We start from the raw sequence: 15,082 nt of genomic DNA, 5'->3' as shown, positions 1-15,082 counted from the left end.
TGCTTCTAAAATGAATTTGAAAAATTCAAAATCTATCTGAAAGGTTAAGAAGCATACAGCAAGGTCAGGAAAAGCTGCCTCACAGAGGCAGATCCAAAAACCAGGGCTGTTCACTGATGTCATGACAGACCACAAGGTCTCCATCCCCACATCTGAAAGCATCTTGACAGTACCAGAGCCACAGCTCAGTGTTAAACAGAAAACCAAAATCCATCACAGGAAGCTGAAACAAAATTAATTCAGACTAAAGAACCTGGATGCACTTGTAAAGACAAAAACTTTAGAACAACTTGCCAACAAACGTTGGGCAGTGGAAAATCTGCCACATCTCAAAATCAAAACTGCCAAATCAAAACAATCCCACTAAAAAATGGATTGTTTCAACCAAAACCAATGATTTTTTGACACAGCAACCATGCATGAAATTGTCTGGCTTACATTATGTGAAACATGACAGATTAACCTAATGAAATTTCTAGCCTTAAAATCCATATGTTTACTTGTCTTGAGAGCAAATCAAATCCTTTTTTCAGTTGGCACATACCCACCAGATGACTGCTAACATTAATTTTGATGTTTAACATCTTATTTGCAGACCAGACTTCAGTGTCTCTGCTTGTAAGAACCATAGACACTAACTCCCTCTCTGCAGATCTGCTACCCCTCTCTCACTCACCTCCTTGTCTCCTGAGCAGAACCAGCACCATGTCTCATCATGACCAAAGTCTCCTCCAAAAACTGGAATGCTCTTCCAAGCCTTTGCCAACTTTTTCAGCACACTGAAACAGTCCTATCCCTACGTAAATGCAGATTTGTTTTAAATAAAAGATCTTCCACTGAAAGAAAAAAATGTGTTTATGCTATTAGGTGTGGTTTTTCTACTCTGTTCTATTAAGACAGTGAAAATATTTAATTTGTTTCTGCTTCAGACTCTCTTAGGATTCTTCTGATCTCATCATGTAGTGCTTCAGACTGCTACGAATGAGTTGAAGGTCCAAGCATCTGCATTAATCAGATACCATAAGGCACTAATATAACTTAAAAAAAAAATGCAAACAAAATCAATATTCAGACTAATTATTCTGTAAATCAGCATTTCTGAAATAACATGGAAGAAGCCTCTGCCCTCCTGGAACCTGTAGCCATGGAATTTAGTACAGTTAAGTAGGACCTCAGAATTCCTGGCTCTAACTGTCACAAGTTTTGATGAGAAGGATGATCTCTGTTTGTTTAGAGAGAACCAAGCACCTGCCACCACAACCTCAGCAAATGCACCTTTACTTACCTCAGCTGTCATCATGAGGATTCCTGATACTTAAAACACAAAGAGATACTTGGAAAACAAAAACCTAAACAAAATCAAGGAAGGAGGTTCATACATAGAGGAAAGAAGCAACTTTTCTGTGAGAACAGCCAGAAGGGGTTGCTAACATAGCTGTGGATCACTGGCTGACAGGTGAAACAGAAATTCATTTTGGGAATTTTGAAAAATTGATGGTTTTACCTTCTAAATAAAAGTATCCCCAGATATGGAAAGGATTTAATCTAATTATTCATCTGCCCATTCCAGACAGTACCCTATATTTCCCCTTTATACTCATATAAATTCATTTAGAGTTTCCTGGGGCCTTCTTAGATAAAATTTCATTGAAAGACTTAATTCAGATTAAAATTCTTAATGTTCCTCACTTGCTGGAACAACCCCAGTTTTCCTTACTCTGCCATTATAATATAAAGAGCAAATTGGACATGAGTTCAGTTTGCCAGGCCACTGCAAGTCCAGATCAGCTTTCATGAGCAGAGATATAATAATTTTCTATCATATTTCAAAGCAACTGGTATTGCAACTCTTCACAATTTTTTTTTAAAGCATGCATTTAACCATACCTTTATTAAGAATATAGGCTGTTCCACAGGAGCACATGGAGTTTCCAGAAGTCTTCACAGCACACTCTTGGTGACTTTTTAACAACCTTAAGATCAACTGACTTTAAAGTTAGTCCTAAATGACTTTCTTTGCAACAAGAGAACCATAGCAACATGATTAAGGCTGGCAGTGTTTTAATTCTCTTGGCAAAAACTTGTAAGTTCCAATTATAGCATTTCTTTTCCTTTTTTTTTTTTTTTTTTTTAAGAGATGCTTAGGAAGGTCTGATTTCACTGTGTCTCAGGCATATGGTTTACAGAGCAGCTCAACAGGGAAGGAGTTACTTGGATACATGAATAAATGCTACATTAAATCACAACCTTAAACAAAACCAGGGTGACTGGGCTATGTGCAAGCAATTATGCTGTACAGGGAAAAAATATATATCTCTACAGTGTACCTACAATGCCTGCCCACAGATCTGTCTCCCTGGAAATGCTGGATTAGTTTCTGGAAAGAAACAACTACCTCTCCTTGTTCCAAGGCAGCCACTTAAGAATTACAGGTTGCTGGATATGTTCAGGATTATCAGGACCCTCCTGCTGTTCACCTCTTTGCAAAGCCTTCTCTGCCACTGGACTAAAGATCTGATCCTTATGAGTTTCACCTGAAATTCATTAACACAACACACAACATTCAGGCTTTTGAAATTCCCCACTAAAAAAAAAAAAAAAAAAAAATCTAACACAGAACCAGCCTGTGGTAAAAGAGCAAAATTTCTTTACCAAGCCACAGCATGGTGATCTAGTGAAGTATGTTATATTTCCAAGTTAATTGAATGCAAACATAAGGAAAGAGCCTACAGGAAATAAAACATGCAATATGGAATCTACATGAAGTTCTACACCCTGAGCTTGCACACAGAATTATCACAGTGCCTGAACTGAAAGGCAGTTTAATGCCTGTAGCTTGTTCACTCTTCTTCTCTGCACCAAACTTTTTCTGCATGAATGGCCTTTGTGTGCCATCCTGTCCACCACAGGGTTTAAGGCAGATTTTTCTGCTAGAAAAGCTCAAATGAAAGCAATTCAAGATCAATTGTTCCCTCTGAAAGGAAGGTTACAACTGTCATTCTGATACCAACGTGTGTTGTGGTATCTCTCTTCCATAATGCAGGATGTGGTTTCCATAGAAATATCTTCTTACATCAGTACCTACAAGCCCTCCAATTATTCCCCTTTGGACACCTCATGCAATCCAATAAAATCTTTTCAGAGCAGGGAAATAACTAGGCTCAGCTACTACTTAATTACTTGGTGAGAAGAAAAAAAAGCACACTTAGTAAACAAAAGCTTTATTTAAAGCAAAACATAAAATGAAGAACGTGTACTGGAAAAAAAAGTCATCATACCTGGAGAAATTTCTCCACTGTAACAAATTAAGAACAGTCAATTACAACTTCTAAGATCATACTGAATTTCGCTGATTCTGAAATTGCACTTATGGTATAGTTTTAAATTGTTTGGTGGCCTTGTCTCCATATAAGTCCCCAGGACCTTCTCTTTTCCTGAGTCCTTTACGTTGCTGAGCATCCCCTGCACTTTGTTCCAAATTCTCCTCTTCAGGACCTTGTGAGTTGAGAGTCCCTGCTGCTGTTGTGTCATCTTTCTTCTCCATGGCATCTCCTGCCACTTGCCCAACTCCAGGAAGGCAGTCAACACCCTGAAATTAGAGCCAAGACAGAAGGAACAGCAAATTATACACAAACAAAATAAACAGTGACTTGATCCTAATGTCAAACACTTCTGTCGACCACGGCTGCCATAAATGTGCAAGGCAAGAAACTCAGCTGCATTTTTTGTCTAGAACAGCTTCATTCCTGCTGCTCTGCCTGCCTTCCCAAAGTGTCAGCATAAGGAAAACTGGGAGCACAGGAAGCCTTGATCTGGCTGGGTGGGCTCTGAAGCCGTGGCCACAGCACACAACAAGAGCGTGCACCACAAGGGGCTGGAGCCATCTCAGCTCCCCTGGGACACTCAGGGCTGAAGGAAACAAACGGAATTAATTGTGTGGCAACCAAAATGTGCTGGGGAAACAACCCCTGCAGCTCCCTGTTTTGATTCCACTCATCTCGCCTTTTTCTCTATTACTTGAAAAAGCTTCATTCCTGTGATTTGTTTTCTCAGATACATGGCTTAGGTTTCATTTAAACCTCACTGCCTGTTTTAGGCCTAGGTGCTAAAAAAAGCTAGACACAGCCAGATCTGCAGCTCAGCAGTGAGATAAAATAATTAGGACAATAAAGAGTTAGGCATACTCACTCTGAAATCACACTCAAGCTCCTGCACAGAAAAGATCACAAGTGGAGTTCAGAAAGTTATTCCATATGCAAAAACAGAATTCACAGACTCACTGGGCTGGAAGAGATCTTCAGGATCATCAAGTCCAACCCAACCCAAACCATGGCACTGAGTGCCACACCCAGTCTTTTTTCGAACACATCCAGGGATGGTGACTCCACCATCTCCCCAGCCAGGGGTCAGATTATATCCAGAAGGGAATGCTCGGCTCCTCCCCCTGGGCAGAGCATCTCCCAATGGGATGATGAAATCTTATCAGTCATGCAGAGAGGCTAAATGGGCCATTAACAGAAGATATGTCCTGGAGGGACGATGGGTCATGCAAGAGATAAAGGAAAACTGCCCCACCTGGTTTTAACAGATGTTGATAGAATACACCTGGTTACATCTTGCAGTGCAATCTAAGACAGTCAAATACTACTTTTCTGTGTTGCAAGATTGTAAGTTGTTTTCTTTCAAGAGATAAAAACAACTCCAACTAAAACAGCTGTGATGAAACAACGACAAACACCTGTTTGTGGATAGAGAAGATGCAGTGTGTTCACCCTTGATTTTATCAAAGATTGTATTGCTTGTTACAATCGCTGCTGTTTTATCTTCCATAGGTAACACAGAAGAGTCAGTGATGATTCTGCATTATTGCTGTTATTGATTGTAAGGTGTTTTCCTTTGTTTCATTTTACTGCCATAGGTACATGACTGTTTAGAAAGGGAGAAAGCCATCAATGAAAAACAAGATCATAAGATGGCATATTAGTTACTGTACCTTATTCATCTGGTCTAAATGTCTGGGTTCAGTACTTGGAGTCTTCTCCATACAAGAGCCCACTTCAGCTTCTGGAGAAATTGGGGAAATATTTTGCCCCAGAAAGAGATTAAAAAGGAAAAAAACATTATCATGCTCCCATGGCTATTTGCACTTAAAAAAAAAAAAAAAAAAAGAAGAAGCAAAAGCCCCCTGACTCTTACTTACTCTCCCTCTTTCTTTGTTTTTGTTAATTAACCAAACCAGAGTGCCCCATGACATGCCCACAAAAACCTAAGGTGAACAACTATACTAGAAACAAACTGTCTGTGGATCTTGAAAGTTCTGCTAAATGGATAATCTGTTCTCCTCTTACACCCAGAAAACCCATATCCATTTCTCCAGAAAATACAGGTACTCTGACCAATTCTAAAAAAGAATTATATGCAATCACTTGAAATTTATTTTAATTCTTCTCAGCCTGCTTGGTTCTGCATTAGCTTCACATTTACATGCTTTATGGATATTACTAAACTACTTCCAAACAGCTTCATTCACTGCCTGGGAGATTTAGCAACCACGACCAAACCATGTGAAATGATTTCTGTTCCTCCAATCAGCCCCAGAAGAGAAATGTCACCATGTTCCTGTTGCTGAGACTAATTTGATGAAACTAAATCTCCTACATTTTTCAAACAATAAGAATTAATTCAGAATGAATGACTGCAGCTATGTGCAACAATATGCTAAAAAGCTTGATTTTTATAGATATAGGTGCAGACAGAAATGTGTGTGTGTGTACATGCCTATGTATCAGTGCAGATCCAAACTGAAGAATCAGCTGCAGCAGAGGGCTGCAGTTTATATGAACTGCCACTAGATGCAGCCACACCACCTTGCAAAATTGAATATTCTGACCTCAAGATTACAGAAACCTGTTTTGGAATATGTATGACTGTAGAATTCCTACAAGAACATTAATGGTATTCAATCCTGAGTATTGGTGTGGGGAGAAAAGCCCATAATATGAGCAAAATATTCAATTTTTCTTCTCAGTAATTTTGTTCCAAAACACAGCATTGCACAGCATTGCAAATGTCAACACGAATCTAAGAAATCAGAGCAGAATAAGACTTGTCTATTTTCACAGTTGTTGCCATAGATCCTGATTGGAGCTGACAATATTGAATTACATTGTGTTTTGCTTTCTGCATAACAGAGAAAGTAGGAATGAAGACATTATTCCCAAGAGACACCCCTAAAGATAGAGTCATGGCATCATAGAATAGTTTGGATTGGAAGAGACTTTTAAAGGTCATCTAATCCAATCCCCAGCAATGAGCAGGGACATCTTCTACAAGACTACATTGCTCTGAGCCCCATCCAACCTGACCTTGCACACTTCCAGGGATGGGGCTGCCACAGCTTCTCTGGGCACCCAGTACCAGGGCCTAAACACCCTCATAGTAAAAATTTATTTCCTTATATCTAGCCTAAATCTATCCTCTTTTAGTTTAAAATCATCGCCCCATGTCCTGTTGCAACAGGTCCAGCTAAAATCTTTATCCCCATCTTTCTTAATGTCCCCCTTTAGGTAGTGGAAAGCTGCAGTCAAGGCAGCTCCCCAGCCTCATGTGTATTTTTTACTGACAGCAATTCTGGTGGAATGATATTTCCCCATTCTTTGGGTCATTCATCTATTTGTTTTTTCTAGAAGATGGCAAAAAGAAGAAAGAAAAAAGAAAGCATCCTCTCCCTCAGGATCTGCTGAGTTTTGATCTGATCGTAGTTCTGTTCAGTTGCCATTAATAAACTTCACTTAGCAAGATTAAAGGTTTTGCTGGTTTAAAGCACGAGGAACACAGATATAATGGCTTCAGAGGAACCCAGCCTAGGGCTAAAGTCTGACTTAACTCTCCTGTGGGTGCTGCAGACAAGATGAAACGTGGTGTCTCAACAGAAGGTTCCCGAGCCAAAACAGAGCAGGATGGATGTGGGAAGGCATGGGAGAAATTTGCTGCACTTCCAGAAAGAGACAATGTGTGCCCTGTTTTTGGAACCCAGTGCTTATCACAGCTTGTGGGCAGGCAGCAGAGGGGCCTGCCTGGGTCCTCCAGCCACCTGAACAGATTACATCAACGAGATCCCCATATGAACTGTCAAAAGGTTTCCCCATTCTGTTGCTATCGTTTGCGAAGCAGGGAGAAAATGCTCCCAGCAAAAAGGATTTACCCTGTAGGAGAGTACTTGGAATCTTCCAAAACCCATAATGAAAACCTTTGTGTTTCCATCCAAGAATGGTATTGGCAGCAACTGAAGGTAATTAAACACACTGCCCACTGGCCATACAAATTTTTTCTTTATAACAATTTCAGAGAAACAAACCCCTGTCTATAACCCAGACAATGTGTTGTGCAACAGGGATTTTTTTGGGCTAACTTCTACCCTGCTCTAAGTGCACTGCAACAGTAGTCCCAGCCACTTTATGCCAAGGCTGTGCTTTGTTCAGGATCTCTCAGATGCTCTGCGGTTCCATTTCATTACCTCATAATTTCTAAGAATTGTCCTGTTTACTGTGAAAAGATGAGGAAACTGGACTGCACACTCAATAGTTCCTCCATGTGCAAACAACAGAGACATCACCTCTCCATTATCACTACCTAACCCTTGGTTACATTTCTTATCTTTATAGAACTATAACACAGACAAGTTCACACTGCCTGTTTTAACTCACTTCCTGAAGGGGATGACTCCATCTGAATTTTTAACCAGATATTCAGTCGCTGGCTCCAATCTCCTGGTGCTTCCACTTCCCACAGTCGCTTCTGCTCCTCAGGATGAGCCTGCAGGAATTTCTGGCATACTGAAAGGAGAAACCAAGGGGTAAAAGTATGAATGAGTGAAAAGTACATTGGAAGAGGGAGAATGTTCTATCCCAGAAATTCTCTCAGACCTACTTTCATTAGTTCCTTTAGAAATCTTTCTTCTCCCTTCTCATCTTCCTCCTCTTTGTTTTAGCTAGAACTTTTAGGAAAAGTCTATGTGAAATGGCCTAAACACTCATGAGTGCACCTTGCCATCTGCTTCAGTCTAGATTATTTCCTTGTGAGCACAGAAATAAAAGACTTGAAATGATTTGCTGAGCACCTTCTACTGGCACTGCTGCACAGAACAATGTCCAGCCACTCAGTGGGTTTCATGGCAGTGTGGGGTTTTTTACCCCAACTACACTAAAAGGAAAGGTGCTCCTCTATCTTCCAGCTTTGGCCATTCAGAATGCTACTTCAATTTCTGTTTATAAAAAAAAGCTCTGCTTCAGTTTGCTTTTGGGCCAAAATCACCCTCCTTTTCACTACTGCTACCCCTATGCACCATTGTTAGGTTCATTTATTTCTTTGGATGTGGAAAAGAAGAAATGGGAAGAACCAACAGAAAAATTACAGGATACATGTGACAGATGTACAATCACCTTTATAAACCATATTGCCACAGATTCCTACCACTGTCAGTACACACTGACCATCCAAAATTTAGATAAACAATCAAATTTAGGTGTGCTTATGTTATCAAACTGAAGTATGTTCTATTTACTGGCATCCTTAGGATGTGTGAAGTGTCAAGAGGAGGTCAAGAACAAACAGTTCAAAACATTTAAAGGGCATTTTTCACCTTCCCTTAACCACCATTTTATCAGTTGCATCAACTGCTCTAAGATAGTGATCTGTAAACAATGAAATTACTGTCATTCTCAGTCCCTTGTAGTTCATCATGCTACAGAATGGGTCATTTATCTTCAACATTCAGTTGAGTTTAACAATGGGGTGTCGAAACAAAAACCCTAATTCTGGTATGTAAACATTTGCCTTACACTAATGAGCAGATCGTAGACATTAATTTTATCCAAGGATATCCAGACTAAATTAATCATTCCAATAAAAGCTACTAAAACTAACATATATACTAGAATCTAGGTATCTGCTACACAGCTTTTTTCCTACCTTCTAGGCCTCTACAGCAGCTTAAATACCATATCCATGTTAAATAAACTGTCCACAGCTTCAGAGATTTCAGTGCAGAGATTTAAAGGTTGCATTCATTTGTCAAAGCATGAAAATGTGGTTCCAATGAAATTAAAAACAGACAGTGACTTCAATACGCTCAAAATTTAACTAACAGTATTGGCATTTTTATAAAAGTAAGCCTAATTAAAACATGATGCAAGTCAAATTTGTTCACTATTAGCTCTAAACTTAATTGAGACAAAAGCACAGTCTTCCAATATATTGCTAGTGTTAACACATAAGAAATGCAGCTTTTTCCTCCAGGCTTTCTAGAGCCCTGAGGTCTGCCAAAGGAAAAATGGATATTATTGGGAGAAGAGAAGGAATACTGTCAATATTATTCCCTCCTGAAATCAGAAGTAGCAGTATCTGCTCGGGTGCTTTTGAATACATTTAAGGGCACATAATAACCAAGAGAAAAAACAGATGGGGCATAAATTTTGTTGACACTTATTAGAAAATAACTGGAAAGCTGTAAGTCAATCAAAACATCTCCCCAGAAATGATGGTGAAGACTGCACCACACAGAGAGCAACCTCAGAAAAAAGTACTTTTCTAAAGAAGACACTTTTATAAATAACGTGAGCATGGATTTTTTTTCTGTGAATTTTACTAGCAAAACCAGAGTTTTGACCTGAAGACAGAGAAGATATAGGACTACTTTGTGATCTTTTAAAAGTGACAAATGTTCAAAGACAGTTGATACAAAACAAGTACTGACGTAACTATATGACTGAGTAGAGCCTGGGTATTTGGCTTATTAAATGTAATTTCCTAAAAATGCAAGATCTACCAGAGCATTATGTGCACAGTGTGGGCTTGACAAGATCTTATGAGTCTTTTCCCTGTGGTGTCAAATAAAATGTGTAAGTCCCTGTCTAGGGCAATGACATAGTTCTGAGAGAGAGCAGCTCTAGGAACACAAACTGTCAAACAGGGACCATGAGTTTTGTGCTTCTTGTTGTCTTACATAAATATTGGCCTACCTTTCCACAGGAAATTCCAGATGGCTCCAGAAAAGGAACCCGTGCAGGCAAACAACAGTTTGGTTCAGACAAGGGCACTGAACTCTTACAGAGTGAGAACAATCTTCCCAAGACCATATTGAAAATGATACATTATACATGACCCTTACCTAACGTGTCCACATCAAAGGATTTACCTTGATACATGGCAGCAGAAATAGGGCAGCTGATCCCCAAGGCATCCTCAGCCAGGAAAGACTGACAGAAATCATGCAACATTTTCATCCCTAGGCCACCTCTTCTGTACTTTCTCTGGACAAATATAGTATCCAAAACTGGCAGCAGGTAACACTGACTGGTTGTACCACCACACAGGCTCCCTGAAACAGGCAGGGAAAAACACATCCATTTACAAACAAAATTGCTATTGCTGTCCTATCTGTTGTGTGATTTCAGCCACACATGCCACCCTGGTACCTTTCCATGGGCTGTGAGGATGATCCTAGCTGAAGTGTATTTGCACAGACAGTAAAACACTTTCCAGGAGGATGATTTTTCCATGAAATGGAGAGGACCTGTGTAATGTGGCTGACAGGTTTTACCAGAGTCTTTTCCAGACTCTGATTCTTCATCACACTATCTTGGTACACAGGCAATGTATATAGGGAAGCTTACTGCAAAGATTTAAATGGTCTAAAACCAAAGAGATACAAATATTCTGAAGGTAATGTCAGTATACTTCTTTAAAAAAACAACTGAGTGGTGCATTTTAAGAAAGCACTGTAAGAGCTCCATTGTAAGTCAGTCTATTTCTACTGAGTGAGAATTTATCACACATGTAGGTGCTTCTACTCCATCACTGGAACTACCACTATCAGTGTTAAACCAGGGGTTTCACTCAAGGACACTCCTTGCTAACAAACACATTAAGTCAGTTAACTGAAATCACGGGGTCACGACATAATGCTCTACATGTGGACAAAACACAGACACAAGCATGAGCCTCCAAACTATTAAAACTAGTTCTCAGTGAAAATTGTCCAAAATAACCCCAAAACACAGAATCAAGGGATTTATTTTGCAATCACAAATCGCAAACTCAAACTGGAGTCAAGAGAGAATTGATTAAGAACAGACATTCAGCATCCAAAATTTTGATGTTCATCCTCACCAGCCTAGGGTCCTATTGCTGCATGCAGAATGCCCTAAAAATAGAACTTCAAACTACTTTACAGCATAAGCACTCAGTTCTGAAATGAATAACAAACATCAGTTCCTCAGCCACCTACATATAGGCGAAGGTCCCCATAGAAAAACCTCATGGATTTAGTTTAATTTCTAGAAAATATTTATGAAGATTTCATGCTGCTTTTGAGCACATGGTAGGTTAAATACAAATGGATATCCAGGCCTTTATACCAGAAAATGGTTACATTTTCATACTTTGTTGCCTAAGTCTCATCAAGACCTTCTCAGTTTATCTTTCTTACTACTTCCTAGTAGACCTGACTCAGTCTAGTTTTCAGTGTTTTGAGACATGAAGCTTTCATCACTTCACTAAGACTTATTTCACAGTTTTATCAATGTCCTGTTGAATGCCTGTTCCTAAATTCCAGTAAAAGACTTCTACTTAACAGATCCATTTTTTCTTTGTCACATTCCCACAACTGTCTTAAAATGGGGTCTATTTCTGCTCCTCTGGTTGGTGTCCAGCAACTGTCACCGATACCGGACGGGCCTGACTTTTACTACTCTCTTTTCTAGGATGCCAATCCAGCACAGGACACATGACTATTCTTAACTCTAGACCCTGATTTGTCAAGCTCACCATTTAGCAAGAATCCACATCTCACAGACTGAGCCATACAACAAGAGTATGTAGCTACATAACCATCCATTCACATCTTGATTAAGCTTGGTTCACTCCTGCTTAATCAAAGCGCATGCTTAACTTCAAACACATGTTCCAGCACATTGTTGGAAGAGGGTGGGTTGTGGTGGTGTTTATAACCTTTCAATATTTGTAACACATGATGGGTAGTTACTCTTTTTGTCATGAGCCAAAAAATTGAGTATATCCCCGGTCCCATTGTTAGCTGCCAACCCAACAGAGATGTCAAATTCCAGCAGAATTGCACCATACGTTCTAAGGGACAAAATTTTTCTCATTAAGTCTTTAAGAATCCCTGCATGTTGCAAGTGTTCTTTTAAGTTTATTATTATCTCATATAGTCTGTCTCCTATAAATCCTGATGAGAGTGCTGTGCAGTAATCCCAGGAGCTGAGTGATTTATGTCTGAGCTCCTAATTTTGTGTTGAGAAGATGACAAAAACTTGTCATGTCTAAAGGCACTGTAAATAAAGAAACCATGAAGCCATTCTTCACCTTGTCCCTGGGAAACACATTAGGAGAGTCACAGCCCACAGGCATTTGAAATAAAATAAACAAACAAACCAACCTTTGCAACAAAGGCCACTTTGTCCCTGTTTCCCATCAAATAGCACAAGGTTACCATAAGCTAATGGTGGCCTGGAGGTGGCCACTGGGCTCTCACACATTTGGTTGAAAGGTTTGTTTGGAACACACAGAAAAGTTTTGAGGTGAGGGAGGAGACAGGGAAAATAGGGGCATTGGTGATGGAGAGGGAAGCATTCATGCAGCCTGCCCTTTGAAAGCCTTTGATCTGTTTGGTTAGGTCATGAGTGCCAAATGACCAACTTAGGAGCCAGCAAAATGGCAAACAGATATTACAAGGGCAGGAAAGCAGACAGCCATTAGCATTCCCAAAGAGCCACAAACCAGAAAAAAAAACAATCCGGTCCCCACATCCAACAGACCCAAACAAAACAAGGTTGTGCACACTGACTATTTCCCTGCTGAACAATTTGGCTTGGCACACACATGTCTGGACAGGCCTGAGCACTTGTGTAAAGGGTGGGGAATATTTCTGCAGAGCAGAACCCAAGGTCAACCCATTGTGTGAGTTTGTATGTGAGAAGGCGAACAAAGGTTCTGGCTTCAATAAAATTAAATGAATTCATGTCTGGACTGGTATGTAGTCATTTCATTTTCTTTACAGCCAGAACCTTCAATCCGCCTCAGAAATGCACATTAAAAATATTATTGCTAGCAAACAGAGGGAGACAAAAGCAATTATTCAACAAGATTTCAGCTAATTGTCTGTCAGGTTTACTTCAACACCGATTTTTTTTCCTAAAAGAATTTTATGTAATTGATGAAAAAATAAAATCCTGTTATCTTTTTAAGGATCTCTTTTTACAGAATAGCACCTGAGCCAACAATATCAAAAAGTATTTCCAATGGCTTGTATGAAGAAAGGTGTGAAATGAATTTGAGCTCAGGAAGCCACTTCCAAGGATCATCTCTAAGGCTCTGGTGTAGGAAAAAAGCAGAGATAGGACCAGGGATGCTTTTTTGCCTACTCCATGTCTGCTTAACAGTTTCTGCAGTCAGGTGTTCCCAAACTGTGACTTGTGGAGCACTTCTAAAGAATGAATGAGAAGCCAAGAACACACTTACTCCTGATACACCTGTATGTTTTACAGCCTTCTCAGAGGACTCCGTTTGGTTAAGGCTGGCTTGCTTCACACTCCAGACTTTTACTACTAAGATTTGTCAGGAGGGAAGGGACAAGCTTTGACAATCTGACTCTTTTGTTTTTCATACCACAGACAACTTGGTCTGCAGCTGGGCAGCTCATGTGTGTTGCAGAGACAGTAATACATAACAGTAGGGGGGAAAAAAAAGGTCTGTAAAAAAGGAATTTTGTTCTGGTTTGTTCTTAAAAGCACTAAAACACTCCTGGCTCACTGCATCCTCCAACTTCTTTATTGATTTATTTGCATCATGAATCTTCTACATTCTCCTGGCATTTATGTGAAGGTGGTAAAGTCCATTTTCAGTAATTACTAGTCCTCAGTAAATAAGAAAGGAAAAACTTTCAGGGAATTACAGGTCTCACTGCACAAGAAACAAGTGTCAGTAGCCCTGGTAATTAATCCTACATCACTACACAGAACACATTATTTCTGAGGTTTTCACACAGAGCATGAAATAAATACTTTGAACAACATAAAACAGATCCCAAACCCCAAGTATCTATATGAAGGCTTTCTGCAAAATATTTCATTTTCAGGATGCTGCCTGCAGAGGAAGGTACAGGAAGAGGGAACTGTCATTTCCTATTGTACCTTTAAGTAGCTCCATTTAGTGAGGTCTAACTGCTCAGCTGTCTGATATGGAAGCTGCTGACATAGATAAAATTGGAGACATTTATCTTGGCACGTGACAAAGTGTCTTATCAGCCTCATTAGTGGCTTAGTACATCTCATCAATCTTTAGTATACCCAGTGGTAAATGCTGCATGCCTGTCATTGGACAGGAATAGGCACATTCCAGAGAGGCCAAGTTGATGATCTGTGCAGTCATGAATAAATTTTGCTTTAATAAAGGTGTCTAATGCTCACGAAAAGTGATAGCCTTGAAGAATGAGACTGGTGTTTATCTATACAACAGGTGCAGGGTGGTCAGTGCCAGAAGTGGCCAAAGTGTCTCAAAACCTTGACGTGCAGTAGTTACTGCATCTCTGAGCAAGGCGGGTGCTCAAGACCATCTGTGCCTCTTTAGCTGGACTATTAAAAGAGAACCAGTTAAGGATGGTCATAAGATGGATGGAAGCATGGAACTGAACCAAAATTACCAAGTTCACTTTGTTCAGGCCACCTAGGAACTGGCAAATGGAAATGACATTACAGTATTGCCAAGATAGTTAATTGGAATCACTGAAGTCCATTGAAAATTTAGTTTGCATAACGATACATTAAATCTGTAGCAAAGATAGAACAGACTCACTGTTCCTTGGTCACCACTTCTGTGATTCACCCAGAAGACTTATGTTTGAAAGAGCCATGCTTCACAGACCTTTTCTGGCTTATTTGCCTCCACTGAAGCATGTTTTTTGTCATGCTGTAGATAATGAAAAATTCACAGATGAGAAATACAGTTGAATACAACATCAATAGGAGAATCTCAATTATCCAGTGAAGAAAATCAAACTGGAAAG

At 39.8% G+C, this 15,082-nt stretch overlaps 1 protein-coding gene across 2 annotated transcripts in view; it reads right to left on the bottom strand.

Moving 5' to 3' along the window:
• Window positions 1–3,211: 3,211 nt before the first annotated feature.
• Window positions 3,212–15,082, bottom strand: part of FAM169BP (Protein FAM169B) — a 39,625-nt gene continuing 27,754 nt past the window's right edge. For both annotated transcript variants that reach the window (XM_030228628.2, XM_030228629.2), the window contains exons 6-9: window positions 10,196–10,378; window positions 7,707–7,835; window positions 4,994–5,064; window positions 3,212–3,589 (exon numbers count right to left, since the gene is read on the bottom strand). In XM_030228628.2, the coding sequence (XP_030084488.2) occupies window positions 3,368–3,589; window positions 4,994–5,064; window positions 7,707–7,835; window positions 10,196–10,378 (605 nt within the window). In that variant the 3' untranslated portion in view covers window positions 3,212–3,367. The remainder of the gene's footprint in view (window positions 3,590–4,993; window positions 5,065–7,706; window positions 7,836–10,195; window positions 10,379–15,082) is intronic.

Source organism: Serinus canaria, chromosome 10 (assembly GCF_022539315.1).
Source record: "Serinus canaria isolate serCan28SL12 chromosome 10, serCan2020, whole genome shotgun sequence".
In the NCBI taxonomy this organism is placed as follows: domain Eukaryota; kingdom Metazoa; phylum Chordata; class Aves; order Passeriformes; family Fringillidae; genus Serinus; species Serinus canaria.
Note: the sequence above shows the minus strand (reverse complement) of the source record. Positions and strands in the feature narration are given on the sequence as shown.